The 16,600-nt window shown below is 43.0% G+C and overlaps 1 protein-coding gene across 1 annotated transcript in view; it reads right to left on the bottom strand.

The window, feature by feature from the left end:
* LOC103373469 (voltage-dependent calcium channel subunit alpha-2/delta-3-like) overlaps positions 1-16,368 on the bottom strand; it is a 33,201-nt gene extending 16,833 nt beyond the window's left edge. The window contains exons 1-11 of the mRNA XM_008303360.1: positions 16,244-16,368; positions 14,354-14,435; positions 12,247-12,468; positions 10,682-10,798; positions 8,800-8,859; positions 4,745-4,907; positions 4,127-4,258; positions 2,830-2,890; positions 2,569-2,719; positions 2,372-2,446; positions 2,199-2,288 (exon numbers count right to left, since the gene is read on the bottom strand). Coding sequence (XP_008301582.1) covers positions 2,199-2,288; positions 2,372-2,446; positions 2,569-2,719; positions 2,830-2,890; positions 4,127-4,258; positions 4,745-4,907; positions 8,800-8,859; positions 10,682-10,798; positions 12,247-12,468; positions 14,354-14,435; positions 16,244-16,368 — 1,278 coding nt within the window. The remainder of the gene's footprint in view (positions 1-2,198; positions 2,289-2,371; positions 2,447-2,568; positions 2,720-2,829; positions 2,891-4,126; positions 4,259-4,744; positions 4,908-8,799; positions 8,860-10,681; positions 10,799-12,246; positions 12,469-14,353; positions 14,436-16,243) is intronic.
* Positions 16,369-16,600: the final 232 nt, after the last annotated feature.

Below are 16,600 nucleotides of genomic sequence, written 5' to 3' on the forward strand. Positions count from 1 at the left end.
CTGGTGATTCGAAGTTGAAAATAGAATCAGATGTTTTAAATCAATAAGATGACAATCAGGAAGGTGCCCTGTTTTATTTAGCAGACAGAACTCCAGCAAAGTTGCACCAAAGTGTATAATTGCACGAGCAAAGGAGGATTACTGAGGACCTCGGAGAAGAGCTGTTGGTGCTCATGAAGCTGGAAGAAGTTACAAAAAACATCTGTAAAGTGTTTGGATTCCATCAATCCAGAGTCAGACACACAGACTGTGGACAAATGGAGGACTTGTGTGAGCCTCCCCAGGACCAACGAAGACCAGCCCACGAACAAGATGAGTCCCACGATGTCACGACGGAGCAAAGTTTAGCTTCTGAGCAACTAAAGGCCTCTCATGTTGGCTAATGTTCACGACTCCATCGTCTGGAAAACACTGAACAACAATGATGTGCATGGCAAGAAGAAGCTACTGCTCTACAACAAGAACATTACTGCCTGTCTGCAGTTTAATAAAGTTTAGATGAACAAGCTGGAAGATTATTCCAGCATAAGAACCTTATCTCTTTAGTGGTGGTGGTATCCTGAGTTGGGCCTGTTGTGCTTCATCTGGGCCAAGATTTATTTATACCAGCCAATTCTCAAGGAAAATGTCGGGACGTGTGTGTGTGAACTGAATCTGAGAAATGGGTCACGCAGCAAGACAACAACCCCGAGTTCACTAAATAATCGGCGAAGAAGAAGAAAGTTTTGGAACGGTCAAGTCAAGGTCCTGACATCAATCCAGTAGCAGCATTAAGGAAGCGAACAGTTCATGTGAGGAAACCCACCGACATCCCAGAGCTGAAGCTGTTCTGCTCAGAGGAACGGACTTCCTGCACAAAAAGGTCTCATTAGATTCTGAAAGCAAAAGCTCACATGCGTATTTTCCGCAATAAATATATGACCAGCCTAATATTTGTCATCTTGTTTTTTAAACAATCTGATAAAGTTTTAGATTTTATTTATGCAAAAGGGTTCAGAAACTTTGCATCAGCGCTCCATGCCTCCTGCTGGGCCTCTGTTTGAGTTTACATTACGCAATTTGTTTAAGAACTCTCAGCAAATAATGAATAAATGGGAAATTTGTGAATATAAATGTTAATTATAAAGATGTGATCAATAACGGGGAACATTAGGTAATTGATGTTGATAAAATCTAATCAATTCCAAACCCTTGTGGTTAGAGAGTTAAATCGATGTTCTTGTTTTTCAAGAAAAAAAAAAAGCAAATCACCCAACAAATGAATGGATTTTATATTCTGTGATGTTGAAACATTTGCTGTTTGATGGTTCTTTCATAGCTCCGGTGTGTTAGAGGGAAAAGCCTGTGCAGCACTACTTTAACTCAGCTGACCAGGACTCGATAGAAACGCTGCAGTGCTCATCAAGTGAGTTTCTTTTCGATTTGCTCCGTGATAGGCTGCATTCTGACTTAATTCACCAGGCAGCGGCGTAACAATGAATTTCAGCGGCGGGCTACCGGCTACCTGATTACCATATTCATTGCGGGGCTTTAATTAATCTGACAAATGCAGAGGTAAAAGCTGCGCTCCCTCAGCTTCAGCGGCGCAGCCAAAGCTCGCCTGAAAACAGGGAGATAAAAGAAGTGCGCCGTGGCTCCTGGCCTTATCTGCTTTGTGTTCCAATCAGCGACGTTATTAATCATTGACATTAATTAGAGCCATTAATCACGCTTCAGAATAGATGTGTCTGTGTTTGGAGGGCGGAACGGGGATAGCAATGGAGCGTTTCGACAGGCGACACACCTTCCAAATGCTCAAATATATGAGACTGGAGTGTGCTACTTTTTATGATTAGCTGAGAACATGCAGAGTGTTGTACTTGAGCACTTTCTGTCAGCGGGAACAAATGTGGCTTGTAAAATGAAAGTTTTCCTTCTGTTCTGGTCAAGTGGAGCCCTTGAGTTAAATAAGAAGGAAATTTATTGGCAATATCTGGGCCCGTGCACAAATTCATTATCTTTACGTCAAATGAATCAATAAAATAAAAGAAGTTAATCATTCCGTATAAAACTATGAATACTAATAACGCAGCATTGTCACATAATCAGTACATAATAATTTAGCTGATGTGCTTTGTGATAAGTTATGAGAAGGATTAATGTCTGAGCAGCGTCCTCGTTAAACTGACAGTCACAGTTTGCTGTATCGTGGAACTCACGTCGCTGAGGATTGTGAACGCCTCGCTCAGAGCTTCGCCCAGCAGCCCGATCCCTTTGGCAAACAGCTTGTCCAGATGTTCGCGGAAATGCTGGCAGATAGCGAAAAAAGAAATGTTTTAAACAAATTCAACCTGACGGGGAGTGAATTCATCAGCTTGGAATGGGGACTCACGTCTTTGTTGGCTCTGTCGGCGCGCACCAGCGTGCCGTTCAGACAGGGCTCCACGTAGTGAATCTCCTGGTTGTACTGTGGCGTTTAGATGGAAGCAGTCTGACAATCAGTCTAACAGAAACATCTAAAACAACTTAAATTTAAGCAAGAGACAACCAGGGATTGAGGTTGCAGACAAATAGACTTGTTAAACTTACCGCGATGATGTTGAAGAAGTCGTCGTCTCCCAGCGTGTCCAATATGGAGGAGACAGTCTGCCTGGCGATGGTCAGCCGCAGCCCCTTCATGCTTCCACTGACATCAACTAAGATCACCACATCCTTGGGAGACGTGGCTGCCTGAATGTACCTGCGATGTGAGGTGGAGTTAGATTACTCACTCACAATAATAAGGAAGGAGCAGAAATGTAAATAACTTCCTTTACAAACCGCATCATGTGCAGCTAAGCGGAGACTCACCACTTCCGATTCCTGCAGTCGAAGCCGATGACACCGTGCTCGTCTGGATGCCACTTCACTCCTAAGGGACGGATCAGGGAGGAGATGAAGAGATGAGAAACAAAGAGGCGTAAAATAGCACTGACATTGAATATTTGGTATTTAACAGTTTCTTCCTGTCTCAGTGAGGCCCGTCAGGGAGGAGCACACAACATGCTGCAAATACCGAACAAAAACATGAACGCAGCCTGAAATATTTCATTAAACTCTGTCAGGTTTTTTAAACACACGACCTGTTTACAACATTCAGCAGTTCATTCTCGTCTGTCTCTTGTCATTTTAATAAAGCTGCAGCTTGTAAGATGGACTTCTATAGCCACTGGTCAAAGTGGTGTCTCTGTACTGGTCCCACTATCTGATCATTGTCCTTTAAAAGCCACCTGACAAGTGTGTGGATTAACTCATTAGTCAAGAGTCAAACAGTTCAAAAACTTTCTGAGCACAAAGAACTAAATTGAATCCTTTTCTAACCATGAGAATAGAAATCGGATCATAAACGTCTCGTCCAAGTCAAAAAAGATGATGTTTTTGTAGCTCCGTGTAAAGATGTCAGACATCCTAAATCTCAAGGGCTCACCACTCATTTCTAAACCCTGTTGACAGGTTTGCTAAACTCCAAGTTTCCTCATTTGTATGCAAACTCACAAGTGCCCCAAACGTGGATTAATCTGTGGCTGAAAACCGTCCCCACAAATCCACGTTTTCTACCAACTGTTGTCACCTTAATGATTTATGTGTTTGGTAGGAACCAGTGAGTTTGGAGGACAGAATAGCGCAGCTGGAAAGTATCGGGAGACAAACGAAAGCACTGGTGGTTTTGGTCTTTTTCATTTCATTTGCTGAAAATGAAGAAACACACACACAGTAATTCCTTGTCTTCTAAAGTCTTACTTTTACTCAAAAAACTTAGATTTGTATTTTCTCTCTCTCTCTTCTAAAGAACACGACCAAAATAAAAAAGCAGCAACATCACGAGCTGTATCTCATCTCGCCGGCTTCGCTTCAGCTCTGCAGTCTAACAACCAAAGGCTGTTCCTCAGTATGGCTGCAGACCAACGCCAGCAAATTCTGATTAATTGCAGTCTGTATATATGCATCCTCTCTGATGGTCTGTAAAATTACAACATTAGCCAAATTACCCTTTTAGTAATTCTAAATCATTTGTTCTGATCTGTTTTTTTTCTCCAGCACTGGGGGCTGACAGCTCCCACGGGACCACAATCCTTTCTTTTCTTTTCTCTCACACACACACACTCACCGGGATACTGCCTGAAGAAACCTTTGGCGCTCCCAAAGTACTGCCAGATAAGCGTCGGATCTCTTTCGAAATTATCCACAAACACTTTATTCAGGGCCTCGGACCAGTAAACGCCGTTCACTATGTCGGGATCTGAGGAGCACAAAAGGGAGAGAGACAAGTAAATTAAATGGTGATAATGGTAACCATCTTGGTCACCATTACTGGGTATGTGGTTGACCTTTATCCCCTATTGACCCCCCTTGAAGGAGACACAAAGCCTGCGACTAAATCATCCCGTCTCCTCCTCCTGCTGGACCGGCCTCCCTTTGTGCTGCGAACACAGAGTCCATTACGGCCAAACAAAAGCCACCCAGCGATACACAAGGAGAGGTGACAACAAGAGGCAGCTACCGTATGAGCAGCATCTTTCCACAGAGCTCTGCTGTTGCTCCTCTTTCTTTCTTTACATCTGGACTCTTATCGATCAGCTCCACTTCCCCTCCAGCCGGTGACACTGATCCACCATTTCTCACTTTCACCACTTACTTTCCTCCCTCCCTCACTCCTCCCCATTCATCTGTTTGAATAACGCCCCCATTATAATCCTGCCGTTGGACCGGCTGCGGGAGCTCTCACCTTTGTTGTACATGTTGGTGGGCACCTGCACCACACTGAGGCTCAGGTTGACCGAGAGGTTGTTGAAATGGTCGTTGGGCTCCAGGAGGAACTCTCCTCCCAGCTCCACGTTGTTTCCCTCCTCGTCCACTTCGTTGATGAGCACGGCGTTGAAGTACTCGTACTAAAAAAATAATAAAAATAGAGCGAACAAATGTTAGACATGCATGTGTGTTAACTGAAGAGAGCAGGTACATCACACGCTGTTTTTTCTTTTTTTAAAGACAAAAATTATCTTTACATCTGGCAATAATTAAAGGACACATTCACTTTTTATTAAATCTATCTTGAGACAACACTTTTATACGTATTTAAAACAGGACAAAATTCACAGTCCCAAACAATTTTATTTGCTGAGTTGTGGCAGAGACACAAAAAGCGAATCCAGGAATTAGTTTTTCCCACTAACTCATACACTGGATTCATTTTAAGAAAGAATCCCTTCATACTCTATACGGACTGAAGAAAGATTTGCAGCAACCAAAACCTGTTTCAGGTAAACGACAGACTTAACAAAAATATAATTATAGTATCATAGTCAGGTTGTGTGTTTTCTCAAGAGATGTTAGACCTCAATCAGAATTCAATTATCCAACCAACAGTAACATGTGCTTGGTCTGCATCTTCTCTCTGACGATTACAAACCATCAGATCAGAAAAAAAGGCAAATTAAAACTAAAATATTTCCACTTTTTTTGGTGCAAAGCAAAGCCGAGTTTTTAAAGATGTTTCTCCTTGTTAAAATGCATATTTAAAAAAATGCAGCAGATGCCTAAGAAGACATGCAAAGAGGACTTCAAGACCATGAGCAGAAAAGTCTTAAAGGCTCCTTAAAGTGAAGCCCAACAGTTTGCCTGTCCTGTCCTTCACTGCCTGCCGCTGCAGAAGAAAGACTGCCTCATCCTGTCTGAGCGGCCTCTCAGTGGCCTCTGGTCCTTATTGTCTGCACTCTGAGAGAAAGAGAGGGAGAGATGGAGGGAGGCAGAGAGAGAGAGAGAGAGAAGGAGGGAGGGAGAGATGGGTGATGGACTCTACAGCATCACTCTCGGGGGAGGCCGAGCGGGCATCACCATCAAGCAGCCGCTGACAGCTCATACCACGCCTGAGCAGCTCTCTGACGAGCTGCGGCGGCGGCGGTGGAGGAGGTGGAGGAGGAGGAGGAGGAGGAGAGCTGAGGAAGGGGGAGAGCAATCGGGGAGAGAAACGTGCACCCTCAGCAGAACCGAGTGCTGTAGAGAGGCACGTTAACCACCAGGGTTATTACTGTAGAGCAGGCCATGGGACACTGCAGCTCTCCGAGACGGCCCACTGACTCTTACGCCACTGCAGTTAGCTGTTAGGCCGTACTGCGGAGATGTGCCCTCCATTACAGGCTGCCGGGCCTCACCGCGGAGCCAGAGATGGTGGATCTCACTCAGCTTTGCTCTGTCTAACAGGCCCTGGATCAGTCTGCTCTCAGTCTAACTACCAGCTGCATAAAGTCACATTTGTTCTGCAGCTTTCTTCTTCTGTGGTGGAGATTGGTCAAAACAGTGTGGTTTAAAAAAAAAAAAATCAAGCAAATCCTCTGTACTGTTTCCATTTAATTCAGAATATTACCGGAAATAATTTTATTCAGTTGCATAATCGTGTAGGAGTGTGATGAGAGAAACTCAAATCTTGTGGTGCTCAAAAACTCATTCTTTAGTTGAATGTTGACAGCAGGTCATTCAGATTGTTTTTAAAAATACATGTGAAATATCTTAAATGTACTTCTCTGATTCATTAATTCTTACATCCAAAGGATTAAAATGCATGGATTCCTATAGTCCTGCTTTTAAAAAACTGATTCATATATAAAAGAAAAACCCAAAAGCAGAAATTTAGGCCATTAAATTGTAGCTTGAGAAGGTTTTAGTAGAAAAATTAAAGAAGAATTTAAACAACCTTCTATTCAAATGGGTTTAATTCCCCTGATGTCTTCACATTTATTTGGATGCAACGTGCTCATTTTGTCTGTTACACACCTCTGCTCGGCCTGCTGAAAGAAACACTTCTGCTAACAAACACCAAAGCAGATTAGAGTGAGTGAAACTCTGAAGCACAAGTTTGTGTTGCGCCTTCAGATGTGATCTGAAAAGCCTCGAACCGCAGGCGAGACTGAGGTCAGCGCAAAACATCCGACTGTCCTGACACGAAGCAGCCGAGATAAGAGCAGCCGGCTTTTATCTCGCTGTGGTCAGTGAAATGGTGCGTGAAAAATGTGCGGTGTCAGAGGAGGCGAGCTTGGCTAAATGATACCACGAGGAGTAATCTCATGACATCACGTCATTATCGCAGGTGGAAATTGAATTTTCCTCATTATTTTTATGGCTTTTAGGGGAGAAATGTATGTGTGATATTGTATACAATAACTGCTAATTGCTTGAATCCAAAATGTTCAAACAGCTTTAAGTGAACTCTAATCCTGAAAAGGTTCAGTAAGAAAAACAGCTGCATTTCTTTTGTTCTCTTTTTGGAAAAGAAAAAAAAGAGAAGTCCAGTTGTTTGTTTTTGTTTTAACTGAAGCTCTGAGGATTACTGTGACCTGGATGACTGAGAACCTACACAGACAATTTTAAACCTTTTGCTTTTTTAGCTCCATGTAATATATAGAATACAAAAATGACTGTGATGCCTCTTTCAAAGTGCAACACAAACAGATATCTGTGCTGATTTATGTTCAGAGCGAAATGTAAAACCAATGCAGCTGTTATAAAACTACATTAAACTAGAAGAACAAATAATTCAGGAAATAATGTTTATGACAAAAATATTATATAAAGAATTTAATCAGCACTGTTATAAATGTGTGGAGTCCTCGTATCTATTGTCTGGTTTAAGGAGAGATGTCAAACTGTCCCTGAAAAGACAGAAATCTTCCTTTATTTTTAAAAAGCTGCTCAAATGTAATGCAACAAAATTACGCCTATAACAATAAAAAATGCTTCAATTCCTCAACAGCAATGTGCTTCATAGGGAGGAATCCACAAACCTAAGCAAACTGCTTTCAAGAATCAAATCCAAAAATGTGGTCAGTGTTCTTTTCCCCCCATTTGATCAATTTCATTTATTTTTCTCAGTTTAAGGGTAACATGCAGCGGTGTGGTTATGGCTGTGTGAGCAGCAGCGAGAACAAGGGGACTGAATGTATTCATATGATGTAAATGCTTCTATTAACTGTAAAGTGCTGCCGTTATTTCAGTGTTTTGTTGCTCGACTGGGTTTCCAATCTAGAGCCATGAAAGTGAAACAATGCGCCACGCAAAAGAGTTTCATTTATCTTTGTCCACTGGACAGAGAGAGAGAGAGAGAGAGAGAGAGAGGGAGAGAGGGAGAGAGAGGGAGAGAGAGGAGAGCAAAATACTGCATTCCCTCTGCAGAGACTGAGGGAGCAGAAATCCGCAATGAGAGCCGCTAAATAATGTCCCACACAGAGGCAGAGCACATGAGCAGATCCTGTGAAATAGAATTAAATTTCAAAGGACAGCAGCTTCTCCTTCTTCTTTCTCCTGTTTTTCTTTCCTCCCAATAACGCGCCATCCTATGAGAAATGCACCAAACATTTCACCTGCAGCACCGGCTTTGATTCTGCATGCAGAAGGTGGTGGATCTCAATCTCCATCCAGAGTCGCTCACTTACTGTAGGTGAAAGTTAAGGCGCCGCAGCAGCGCAGACGTGCGTTTGAGCTACGGTTCCACTTAAAAACAGTCCGCGTGAGTTATTGCGGTTTGATGGCGCCGCAGCCTTCGGTGTGTGCGCCACTGCTTATCAAAGACACATTATGTATCGAAGTGCTGACGGGACACCGGAGTGAAGGACGATGCCAACGCAATTAAAGACTTTTAGGGCCTATTACCCTTCTCTCACCTTGCAGCGCCGCTCCTCCCCTGACCAGCTAAAAATGATTCATCCAACACAGTGACGCATCACATTTTTAATAATTTGCGCCCCTCGTTTCTTTTTTTCCCCTTCTTTTCTTTCGTCTGGGCCTCACCTGTAGGTCTGGATTTTCCTCATGCTGATGGTGCGCTTCTTCTGCTGCCTCCACGAGCCGCTGAGAGGAGGGGAAAAGCGGGTTAACAAGAGTTATTACGCGCAATATAACGTGCGTAAAATAAACGATTCCATTCCAAAATACCAGCTATGTAGGCTGCATTTATTTAAAACTTTCACAAACTTCCCCAAAAGGCCTTTACAGTCCGCTGCTTCTTCCTCAGGCTTCCTTTTTGCGCATTACTCTGCAAAAAATCCCAACAAATGTGCCTCCACTGAAGAGGAACAGGACAGAGCAGCGTTGCCAGGCTTTAAATTAATCTTTGGATGAAATCATGTGAAGCTTTTTTTTTTGGACTGTCCAATGTTCCAAAAATCGAGTCTCTCTTGGCAATCCTTGGAGGATTTTAAAGATATGCATAAAATGTAGGCCACTACTGTGGAGCGCAGCTGCGGGATGATTGATGGAGGCACGTTGGAGCGGGATTCTGATGCTGTGCGCCACAGCAGCAGCGGGAACTTCTGTAATATAACTGGATTCCGGGGAAGAAGAAGAAAAAAAAAAGTGCTTGGCTGTGTGTTTCGGGGGGGAAATGCCACCTAAACGCTACAGTCACTCTCGCCTTCCGAGCCAAGCAGGTAATTAACATCTGTCAACATGTGTCAAAATAACTGCTATATAAACACAACCGAGGCTTTTCCTGCGACTGCCGGACAGATTCAATTGACCTCATGGCGAGATCTTGTGTCGTCAGCAGATGGCAAATAAAAACATCAAGAAATAATAAATAGAATGTTTTGTGATGTAGCCGGAGAACAGTCTGGGAAGGCCTGTGCGTAATTTCCCTTCTCATGACAGCCCACCTTCAACGCTTTATTAAGGTCATTTTTTCAATTTGGAGCAATTTCAATTTGGATTTATGGCTCATGTGTTGGTTTAAACATGAGGCTGGATTTGCTTTTTTTTCTGGTTTTGTACACCAGCCACATTTGCGCCTTTTATTGTTTATGCATAATATCCAGCGGGGCTTTAATATGCTGACTCATCTCACAGAATCCCGCCTTATCAGTTTATTAAATTAGAGGCCTTCTTTTGAGTGTAATTTATACCCTCAGTTGTCATGAATTATCGCCCACTTGGGATCAGGCGCAGGGAGATAAACGTTATCATTTCCCAGCAGTCCCTGCGAGGTGCAGCGTTTAAAATGGTTCCAGTCTCCTCTGCTCTGAGGTCACAGACATCAGCTCAGGCCCAGACTGGAGATGCACCACTGACAAAACCAAGACCTCAAAACCAAGTGCAGGTTTTGGTGTTTGAAAAAAAAATCAAGTGACAAATCTGCTCAAATGATGCACTGACTTATTCTATTTGTAAGGGGCTGAACCTTCCATGAAAATAAAAGAAGACATTAAATAGAATTTTCTTGGGCTCCAATAAATATCTCAGTGAACTCACCCTTTAATATCTCAAAGAGTTCCCCCGTTTAAACACTACTATCTTTACAAAAATGACAAATTCAAGAAGATTCTGTGTCACGGTTACGTCTGTCGTTTACAGACGGAATGATTCCTGTCATTTCTCTCAGCCATCCTCCAATAGTAAAATAAAAATGAATGAGATAGTGTCAATAGACTGTCCATCAAATCAGTCGGTGATCCCTGAATCACACAACCAGGCCTGCTTCCTCTTGTGTCAGACAACACATCACTAAAACACACAAGTTAAAACAATGAGCCAATAAGCACTTAAAAGGCCGTCCCTTCAGCATTAACTAAAAAAATACTCCTGTAACTCCACCCTTTAAATAATTACGCTCCCTCATCCCCTAACCCAGAATGAAATGAACACATACAGAATGAAACATGACAGAAATGCTACCTACCCTCGTGGCCTCTGCTTTTCTCCGGAACACTTCCTCCATCTTCACCGCCAGGTTTTTGACCAGCTTCAGGCCGTCTATCTCCTCCACTCTGACGGACTTTTCAAGTTCTTTATATTTCTGAGGAGAACCACAAAGAAAAGGAAAGCATTGACAGAGGGAACAACTGTAAATCCTACAACACTGGAACACATACTGCAAACCTATTAAGGTCACATGCTTGATTAACCCATTAAGAGTGTTCCCTCAGTAAAACCAAAAAAAAGAGGAAAACATTAAGATATTCATCTCTTTCCTTTGTGTATTCTGCAGCATATTACAGCACTGTTGTCTCGCTGCATGCACTCCAGAGAGGTGGGGAATTGTTAAACAAGGCTTATAAGCCTTCACATGTTGGCTGACAAGCTGCATGCAGCCAGTCCCAGATGATCGGCTGATAAAATCCATGCTGCAACACAGAATGACTGATAGTCTTTATCTGGTCCCAGTTATTGGCTGCACATGCTTGCTCCTTCCTCTCTGATTGGCTGGAGATGGCCATGTTGGGTGGCCGCGGGGGCGGGGCTGGATCTGAAGGCTATGCATGGTAAGAGGGTAATTGAAATGGAGTCAAAGCACAGGAGAAAGATAATAACGTGTCAAGCTTGGGCGACTCTGGGTAATGAACTACACCTCACATAATGCTGATTCTGCCGGATGCACAGGACCTCCAGTGATACAGAACAAAGCCCGCCACAGCTCGGAGGAATACAGCATTACATAATCCCGCACCTGCCTGGCACGCGCACACGTGCCAAATAAAAACAAAAAAGAAAAAAAAAGCCTGATCCTCTCACGCTATCCAGTCAGCCACATCATACACACTTCCAATAACCTTATCTAAAAATAAACACAAGGCTCGTGGCACACATTCAAACACATTACACATTGTGCGGACACAAAAACACACACACACCAGTACATGAGGCGACAAATTACCTACTGAAAGGAAGAGTGTGGGCCTGCAGTGGAGCAGAACAGTTCATTTCACGCCTGTCCTCCTCACCCCAGCACCCCGAGTCCCCGGTCCTCCCCCGACCCCCACCTCCCTGCCTCACACCCCTCCAGTCATCAAGTGGAGGTTAAGCCCCATCCATCAAAAGCTCTGATCATGATTATTGATTAGAGTAATGACCAGTGCAGAAGTGAGGCCTGCCTGCCTGTTTGCCGGGAGCCTGAGGAGTCTCCGTGTTTCTCCCTTTTGCAAAAATCTTAGTGAAATCGGTTAAATCACCATAAAAAGCATCTAATGATCAGCCTTAATGAGCAGCCTCTAACGACCCGTCAGTTCCCTCACAGCTCAGTGCTTTGTGCTGACTGGCTCGGCACAGCTCTCTCCGGACATGCCTCCATGAACAGGAACACGAGCAAAGTGCTTACATACGGACAAAAAACGGGGAACAAATCTGCAGGGCACATTGTAAAAATGTTTTTGGACACAGATGAAATGAGTATGTGGTAACTAAAGCAATGACGCTTCAGTCTCCACCTCACGCTTGAACTTCAGCCTTGTATTAATGAACCGTCACCTCGGGGCAAGGAGGTCCAAGGTTTGGAGCCTGGAGACGCTTTCGGAATGCAGTTTGAATGCTCTCCCCGTGTTTGCGTGGATTTCCTCGGGGAGATCCGCCTTCCTCCCACACGCCAGGACACGCAGCCGAGCCCTTAATCCTGCTGGTGCCCTTCACCGAGGTGCTGGTCTCGGAACTGGAGTTGGTCCCTGGACGCGGCGCTGTGATGGCCCACAGCTCCTAAAATAGTGAAGATGCAGAAGATTAAGAAGTATTGTGGATGTAATCACGGTGCACCTTTACCTGCAGGAAGACAGTGACAGAATCAGGGGGATCACAGTGTTCTGGGTCGGTACAGGATTCACACTGTGCAGGGCTGAAGTCGTTGCTGTGCACACTCAGGGATCAGAACAACAGACACACAGCAGTCTTGCAATAAATGCAAACATCTCACTGATGCAGTAATCAAAATCAGTTGTCAGAAAAGTGTATTTGAGGCTGTAGCTTATGATGTCGGATGTCAATACGCTTTCTCATGCATGCAACATTCACTCCAACATGACTCCACAAAGTGCCGCCCACGACTCAGCACACTGTGGCTCAGAACTGAGTCCACACACAACCCGCTAAAGTGTCGTAACTAACCAAAACTAAGGCTGTACAACACGAAGAGCTCCTGACTTTCTATTTTGGGGAGTCGTTGAAAACCAAAAATATACTCAGTGGAAAGAAAAGACAGACATTTGGATTTATAACATTCCTAAAAAGCATCATGTAATCCGGCTAAAACTCAAATTTTTTTGTACCCATCATCGGAGGTTTGAACGTCTTCAGGTTCACAGCTCGTCTTGTCTGGCAAAACCATAGAACCTCATTTTCAATTCTAATGTTGATGACGATCCCATAATTATACCAAAGATATCAGGCTGCATTCTGAGATGTGATTTCCTGAACATTTATGTAATGAAGGAGCCGTAAAAGCAGAGAACGCTGAGTTGTTCACAGTATCGACTTTCGACAGTTTCGATTTCGCCTGATCAAACAGATGCTGATATAAAACTGTCACAGAAGGAGACACAAGCTTATTTCTCTGAGCGCGAGGCCTCTTAAGTGTGATAACAACTCTACACAGCAACACTCATGGGTGAGTTTTTATCTTATCTGTCTCCTTTTACCTTCATGTCCTTTAGTAAATTACCGCCTTACTTATTAGGGGACATTTAAAGCAACAAAAAAATAAAATAGGATCAAGTGCATTATTTTAATTCTGAATAATTTAATCTCAAGCAATTTAATGTGTAACAATTTAATGCATCATTTAAAAGCATCCTTTACATTTCTATGTATGCATCCACAGGGGAAAAGGAACCTAACAGCCCTCATGCTGTTTATCTTGTTCTAGTCTTTTCACTGCTATGCAACACTTTGTAAGTGAGACATGAGACTCACATACTGATTTAGTCTATGCTGCAAACCTGGACCCACTCTGTGCTACAGTTGTTCAGCACTGAGGAGCTCCTCCAGCTGTTTACTTCACCGTCCCCGGTTGGCTCCTGTTTAAGTGAAACGGACAGTTCACCATTCATCCTCCCGAGTCGACGCCGGCCGCCTTTCTGAAGCCGAGGCCTGCGGACACAGAGCCCACCTCTGCCATCAAGTGGTCAGAAAGTTAAATCTACTCCACTGGATCACTGCTCGCTCTCCGTTCGTCATATCAAAGCCCACCCCCCCCTCACACCCGCCATCAAACCCAACCACACTTATTTAATTTGTCTCCTTGTCGCATTCATATCCAGAGGTTGAAACTCTTGACTCCAGAGAGTTAACTGGAGGGATGAGATGAGAGAGGAATCAGAGCCGTGGTTAATGGGCCGCATCGAGCACACACACACACACACACAAACACAGAGAAAGAAAGAGAGAGAGAGAGGACTCGGTCTCTGCCAAACACACCTGAGTCTCCTCTAAAATAACGCATCAGCATTCAGCTGAGACACCGAAATGTCTCTGCAGCCATTAGAGAGGGAAGACAGCACCACAGCATACAGTGGGTGTAACTACATGGCCATCAGACAAAGGGAAGACGCGTTCGTGTTCATACGAGGCTGGGAAATAATCGCTTTACCTTTTGCAGTAGCTGGGATCCGGAGTATTTTGCAGAAATGGATTTGATTTCTCCACCAAATGCGGAGGCCCAAAGCTTTACGCTGGGACATAAAAAAAAGACAACAAAAGACAAATTTAGCCACATCAGATTAAGAAATGTACACAAAATACAGCAAGAAATAGAATTAAAAAAGAAACTCATAATATTCTGTCATCCAAACTCAAACACGGTTTCAGACAACACACCTGAGATGTGAATCTAAAAGTGTTGTGTCACCGTCTACCCGCTGTCATCGCCTCACAACAGCTGCTGGTAAATCCGTTTTATTTATCTTTATCTGTCATTTTTGTGGCTTTATTTTCTGACATGATGCATCTCAACCTTATCACCGTGGCCTGGTGGCCCCAGCCTTCACTCTCCTGACAAATGACTGTCTGTAATTTGATCAGCTGCGCTTATCAGAGCTTCTCCGATTTAACTGTAAATGAATCTTCAATGCAGCTGCAAAATGCTGCACCTAGAATGTAAAACTGTGTGACTTGTACCACAAAACTTGGATATCGTATCAAGACCATGGCCTGCTTTAAGAAATCAAAAAGAACTGGAAACATACAATATATTCAAGCAAAAAATAATCTATTTGTAGTTATAATAAAGTGTCATTATCAGCAATTTACTAAACTAAGATGTTTCCCTTGCAGGATTTTCCCAAACACTTCCTGAAAGATTCGGAAGAAAGATGGAAAATTTTAATGTCAATTCTGTTTTTATTCACTGACAATTTTTTTTATGAATTTGATGTAAAACTCCAGCCGGTAAATTAAATTTTGCTGCCAGAAAAATGTCTTGTTTAATCATTTTAAAGATGCGCAGTGCAGCATTTTGGACACCTGATGTTTTAAATTAGTCTGTGTAATTTTAATAAGATGTAACTGACATGAGTGATATCTGAAGTAACATTGAGCTCATTTACATTATAAATCTTTCTTTTCTTTAACATAGATTTTTTTCAGAACAAATAAAGCTTGAAATAAAAACTAAGTAAAAGACTTTGCATTTCACAAAGTCTCCTAATCTGCTGCAGATAAAAACAGAGTTGAGAAACAACAAAAATTATGCACTTTTAGTATTTTTAGTATTTGTGTGGATGTTGGAATTTACTAGATTACACCTGCAAAGAACTGTGATTGAAGCATTATTTTATAGTTATTGGAAAAGAGTGAAATACTAATTTTGTACATTAAATCAGATTTACTTGTTATATATGTTGTGAAAAATAAATGAAATGTCCCTCTAAGAAAATAAAAAAAACACTCCTTAAAATCATGTTTTAAAAATGTCAAAAGGCAAAATCATAGACAAGAGTCTGATGGTAACACTTTTTCATTTAGATATTTCTGAGGTATTATCAACAAATATTATTATTAGTGTGCAATATTTAATAGAATACGCTGCAAAGACAACAAGCTGGTTAGAATTAAGTTTGTGTGTTATTTCACGGTTTAGCTAAAATCCTCTAATTTGTCCATATTGGAATTTCCAGACCTTTTGTTGAATTTTTACATGATACCACTAATTTGTATAAATGGCCTCTATAATTGTTTAGCCACCAGCAGAATCAGTTAAACCACCAACATGGCCTTTATGTGGCCACACCAGCAGATATCTGTGGTCACATTAAACTCCACACTGAGATCATCAAGCACAACAGTCAGTACCAACAATAAAAAAAAACAGCATTTTCAAAGATCTCCTCTGCAAATGATCCACCTCTCTGCCACTCAAGCATGCTGCTTAAATTAATTTAAATGTTTAAAATAAAAATCTGTTTCTAAATGCTGCACTCCAGATGGCTTCACTCCTGCCTGTAAGAAATTAACCATCAGCAGAAACAAAGTTCTCACTCACACTGACAGAGGGATCCCTTGCTGGGACCCCGCCACCTCCACCACATCCAAGCCCACGAAGATCCACAGCAGCAGGAAGCTGCTGCTGCACATGTGCGAGAACAGGATCCTCCAGTTTCCCTGCATCTCCAACTCTCGTTTGTGACAGATCAGCAGCACAGTAAAATCCCGTGCCAGCGCCGTGCTGGACCGCTCGACCCCCGGTGCGCCTTCTCCACAGCCGCGCTACCTCCAGCACGTAGCCTACTGTAGATCTGATTGTACAGACTTCCCCCTTCAGAGAGGGAGAGAGAGGGAGAGAGGGAGAGAGGGGGAGTCATCCAGGCACAGAGAGAGAGAGAGAGAGAGAGAGAGAGAG

The sequence above is a fragment of the Stegastes partitus genome, unplaced genomic scaffold, assembly GCF_000690725.1.
Source record: "Stegastes partitus isolate 25-593 unplaced genomic scaffold, Stegastes_partitus-1.0.2 Scaffold1989, whole genome shotgun sequence".
Taxonomy (NCBI): domain Eukaryota; kingdom Metazoa; phylum Chordata; class Actinopteri; family Pomacentridae; genus Stegastes; species Stegastes partitus.